The sequence below is a fragment of the Nanorana parkeri genome, unplaced genomic scaffold, assembly GCF_000935625.1.
Source record: "Nanorana parkeri isolate BGI_ZX_2015 unplaced genomic scaffold, ASM93562v1 scaffold1280, whole genome shotgun sequence".
Classification (NCBI taxonomy): Eukaryota; Metazoa; Chordata; class Amphibia; order Anura; family Dicroglossidae; genus Nanorana; species Nanorana parkeri.
In genome coordinates this window covers 63,525-68,567 of record NW_017307548.1, presented here as the reverse complement: position 1 = coordinate 68,567, position 5,043 = coordinate 63,525, and the positions used below count along the sequence as shown (strand labels likewise).

The 5,043-nt window shown below is 58.8% G+C and overlaps 1 protein-coding gene across 1 annotated transcript in view; it reads left to right on the top strand.

Annotated features, from left to right (window-relative positions):
- LOC108797454 (mitochondrial amidoxime-reducing component 1-like) overlaps nt 1-5,043 on the top strand; it is a 6,892-nt gene extending 1,849 nt beyond the window's left edge. Inside the window, exon 2 of the mRNA XM_018569047.1 lies at nt 3,987-5,043. Coding sequence (XP_018424549.1) covers nt 4,014-5,027 — 1,014 coding nt within the window. The 5' untranslated portion in view covers nt 3,987-4,013 and the 3' untranslated portion in view covers nt 5,028-5,043. The remainder of the gene's footprint in view (nt 1-3,986) is intronic.

The window sequence follows — 5,043 nt, the reverse complement described above, 5'->3', positions numbered from 1 at the left end:
TCCGGGTACTGCCCTGGGGGACATGTATGGGGGTCCGGGTACTGCCCTGGGGGACATGTATGGGGGTCCGGGTACTGCCCTGGGGGACATGAATGGGGATCCGGGTACTGCCCTGGGGGACAGAAATCAATGACAAAAAAAAACATTTTTAAAGGAGCAGTAATTTTAACATGACTTAAAGGGTAAGAATAAAAATGAAAAATTCCTTTAAATGTGGTGCCTGGGGGTCCCCTTAACCTGCCTGTGAAGTGGGGGATCTGTACGATGTATAGAACCTGCTGCAGCAAAAATGACATTTCTAAAAAAAAAATACTTTTTTTTAAAAAACTCTTAAAGCATACAGCTCCCCCTCCCAAACAATACCGGACCCTTTAGGTGTGGTAGGAATGTTAGGGGGGGACCAATTTTTTTTTAAAGCGTAGGGTTCCCCCTAAAAGTCATACCAGGCCTTTAAGGAACCCCACCCCCAAAAATGGGAGGGGGGGGGGGAACGTGGGGTCCCCCTAAAATTCCATACCAGACCCTTGATCCGAGCATAGGCCTAGCAGGGCCGGAAAGGGTGGGGGTGGGGCAGAGTGAACAACACCCCCTCCCTCCCACACCAGGCCACATGCCCTTGGCAGTGGGAGGGTGCTTTTCCCGGGTCACCCATGGAGAAGCCCCTTGTCCCCGTGCCGATGGGGACAAGGGCCTCATCCCAACAACCCTGACCCGGTGGTTTTGGGGGTCTGCGGGCAGGGGGGCTTATTTGCATCGGGGTACCCCTTTAATTAAGGGGGCACCCAGATGCTGGCCTGCCTTGTGAATGAGTAAGCGGTACTTCTACCCCTACCCATTCACTAAAGGGTTAAATAAAAGTTAGTAAAAAGTCCAGACTGATAAAATGCTTTATTTGGAAAAAAAAACAAAAGACATGTTTTTGACAAGACGTAATCCAACATCAATCACGGCGTCCAGCGTTGTCCACGATGACGTCATCAAAAATAAAAAGAAATCATAATTTTAAAAAAACGCCGGCCGCCGTCCCATGGTCAGGTGCAAGACTTTAACCAATTAGAGAATCGGAGGGCGTTTTGCCTTATGGGACGTTGCGCGGTTGAACAGACCGCCAACATCAAGTTCGGCGAACGCTCAAACAGCCAATGTTTGATCCGAACCGGCGGACCATCCCTACTGGTGAGATCCCTGTGCCCATTATGAGGAGCTCCCACCATCCCTGTGCTGAGTTCCCGGGTCTGTACACCCGCTGTGCCCATTATGAGGAGCTCCCACCAGCCTGTGCTGAGTTCCCGGGTCTGTACAGCAGCTGTGCCCATTATGAGGAGCTCCCTCCATCCCTGTGCTGAGTTCCCGGGTCTGTACACCTGCTGTGCCCATTATGAGGGGCTCCCACCATCCCTGTGCTGAGTTCCCGGGTCTGTACACCTGCTGTGCCCATTATGAGGGGCTCCCCATCCCTGTGCTGAGTTCCCGGGTCTGTACACCCGCTGTGCCCATTATGAGGGGCTCCCACCATCCCCGTGCTGAGTTCCCGGGTCTGTACACCTTCTGGTTCCAGTATGAGGAGCTCCCACCATCCCTGTGCTGAGTTCCCGGGTCTGTACCCCCGCTGTGCCCATTATGAGGGGCTCCCACCATCCCCGTGCTGAGTTCCCGGGTCTGTACCCCCGCTGTGCCCATTATGAGGGGCTCCCACCATCCCCGTGCTGAGTTCCCGGGTCTGTACCCCCGCTGTGCCCATTATGAGGGGCTCCCACCATCCCCGTGCTGAGTTCCCGGGTCTGTACCCCCGCTGTGCCCATTATGAGGGGCTCCCACCATCCCCGTGCTGAGTTCCCGGGTCTGTACCCCCGCTGTGCCCATTATGAGGGGCTCCCACCATCCCCGTGCTGAGTTCCCGGGTCTGTACCCCCGCTGTGCCCATTATGAGGGGCTCCCACCATCCCCGTGCTGAGTTCCCGGGTCTGTACCCCCGCTGTGCCCATTATGAGGGGCTCCCACCATCCCCGTGCTGAGTTCCCGGGTCTGTACCCCCGCTGTGCCCATTATGAGGGGCTCCCACCATCCCCGTGCTGAGTTCCCGGGTCTGTACCCCCGCTGTGCCCATTATGAGGGGCTCCCACCATCCCCGTGCTGAGTTCCCGGGTCTGTACCCCCGCTGTGCCCATTATGAGGGGCTCCCACCATCCCCGTGCTGAGTTCCCGGGTCTGTACCCCCGCTGTGCCCATTATGAGGGGCTCCCACCATCCCCGTGCTGAGTTCCCGGGTCTGTACCCCCGCTGTGCCCATTATGAGGGGCTCCCACCATCCCCGTGCTGAGTTCCCGGGTCTGTACCCCCGCTGTGCCCATTATGAGGGGCTCCCACCATCCCCGTGCTGAGTTCCCGGGTCTGTACCCCCGCTGTGCCCATTATGAGGGGCTCCCACCATCCCCGTGCTGAGTTCCCGGGTCTGTACCCCCGCTGTGCCCATTATGAGGGGCTCCCACCATCCCCGTGCTGAGTTCCCGGGTCTGTACCCCCGCTGTGCCCATTATGAGGGGCTCCCACCATCCCCGTGCTGAGTTCCCGGGTCTGTACCCCCGCTGTGCCCATTATGAGGGGCTCCCACCATCCCCGTGCTGAGTTCCCGGGTCTGTACCCCCGCTGTGCCCATTATGAGGGGCTCCCACCATCCCCGTGCTGAGTTCCCGGGTCTGTACCCCCGCTGTGCCCATTATGAGGGGCTCCCACCATCCCCGTGCTGAGTTCCCGGGTCTGTACCCCCGCTGTGCCCATTATGAGGGGCTCCCACCATCCCCGTGCTGAGTTCCCGGGTCTGTACCCCCGCTGTGCCCATTATGAGGGGCTCCCACCATCCCCGTGCTGAGTTCCCGGGTCTGTACCCCCGCTGTGCCCATTATGAGGGGCTCCCACCATCCCCGTGCTGAGTTCCCGGGTCTGTACCCCCGCTGTGCCCATTATGAGGGGCTCCCACCATCCCCGTGCTGAGTTCCCGGGTCTGTACCCCCGCTGTGCCCATTATGAGGGGCTCCCACCATCCCCGTGCTGAGTTCCCGGGTCTGTACCCCCGCTGTGCCCATTATGAGGGGCTCCCACCATCCCCGTGCTGAGTTCCCGGGTCTGTACCCCCGCTGTGCCCATTATGAGGGGCTCCCACCATCCCCGTGCTGAGTTCCCGGGTCTGTACCCCCGCTGTGCCCATTATGAGGGGCTCCCACCATCCCCGTGCTGAGTTCCCGGGTCTGTACCCCCGCTGTGCCCATTATGAGGGGCTCCCACCATCCCCGTGCTGAGTTCCCGGGTCTGTACCCCCGCTGTGCCCATTATGAGGGGCTCCCACCATCCCCGTGCTGAGTTCCCGGGTCTGTACCCCCGCTGTGCCCATTATGAGGGGCTCCCACCATCCCCGTGCTGAGTTCCCGGGTCTGTACCCCCGCTGTGCCCATTATGAGGGGCTCCCACCATCCCCGTGCTGAGTTCCCGGGTCTGTACCCCCGCTGTGCCCATTATGAGGGGCTCCCACCATCCCCGTGCTGAGTTCCCGGGTCTGTACCCCCGCTGTGCCCATTATGAGGGGCTCCCACCATCCCCGTGCTGAGTTCCCGGGTCTGTACCCCCGCTGTGCCCATTATGAGGGGCTCCCACCATCCCCGTGCTGAGTTCCCGGGTCTGTACCCCCGCTGTGCCCATTATGAGGGGCTCCCACCATCCCCGTGCTGAGTTCCCGGGTCTGTACCCCCGCTGTGCCCATTATGAGGGGCTCCCACCATCCCCGTGCTGAGTTCCCGGGTCTGTACCCCCGCTGTGCCCATTATGAGGGGCTCTCACCATCCCTGTGCTGAGTTCCCGGATCTGTACACCTGCTGAGCCCATTATGTATTCAATATAGAAATACAGATCCGTTTTTTGGCCATAGATATATGTTGTTATCATTACAATACATTGACCCAGTTCCTGTCATTTATAGGGATTGACAGAGAAACGGTGACCCCAGTCGGCAAACACTGTCCATGACCATGTCCAGTCCTCTTGTCTCAAGCCTCTCCGGAGCGGTGCAGGACCTTACACGTCATCGCTTACCGCTGCTCTGCGCGGCAGGGTTGGGCGTGACCGCCATCGCCTATTTGTGGTGGAGGAAGAACCGTTGGCAGCTGCGTCAGGTAGGCACGGTGTCGCAGCTCCTCATATACCCCATTAAGTCATGCCGCCCCGTCTCCGTTGAAGAGGCTGAATGTCTAGAACTTGGCTTGAGGAACGGAGAGCTTGACGATCGGCACTGGCTGGTGGTGGCCGAAGACGGTCACATGGTGACGGGCAGGCAGGAGCCACAAATCGTCCTGATCGACGTGAACAGGCATGGCGGCTCTCTTTGTCTTGAGGCTCCGGGAATGGAGAAGATATCTGTGTCCTTTTCTCTGCCGAAGACCAACAAGGTGTTGGACTGTCGGGTCTTCGGAACGGACATCCAAGGCCGTGACTGCGGAGACGAGGTGTCTCGGTGGCTGACCTCCTATTTTCAGAGCAGCCAGCCGTACCGCTTGGTGCACTTTGAGCCTGGGGTGATGAAACCACGCAAATCCAAGGATCAGGAAAAATTGTTCCGGGACAAAGACGTCATTGCCTATCCCGATGCCAGCCCCGTCATGCTCCTTTCCGAAACGTCCCTGGAGGAGCTCAACAAGCGCTTGGAGAAGCCGGTCACTCTGGGAAATTTCCGGCCCTGCATCGTGGTGTCTGGATGTGAGGCCTTTGCTGAAGATGGCTGGGATGACGTGGAAGTGGGCACCACCAAGCTAAAGAGGGTCATGGCCTGTGGCCGTTGTCTGCTGACCACAGTGGATCCCGATACTGGAATCATGAGCCGGAAGGAGCCCCTGGAAACGCTGAGGACCTTCCGACAGAGCGATCCTTCTCTGAGCCACCTCTACAAGACCGCTCCACTTTTTGGCCAATACTACGGAGTGGAGCAAACCGGAAAATTGAGAGTGGGAGATCCAATCTATATCAAGGTCCGCAAGGATTAAGGTTCGTTCCCTATGC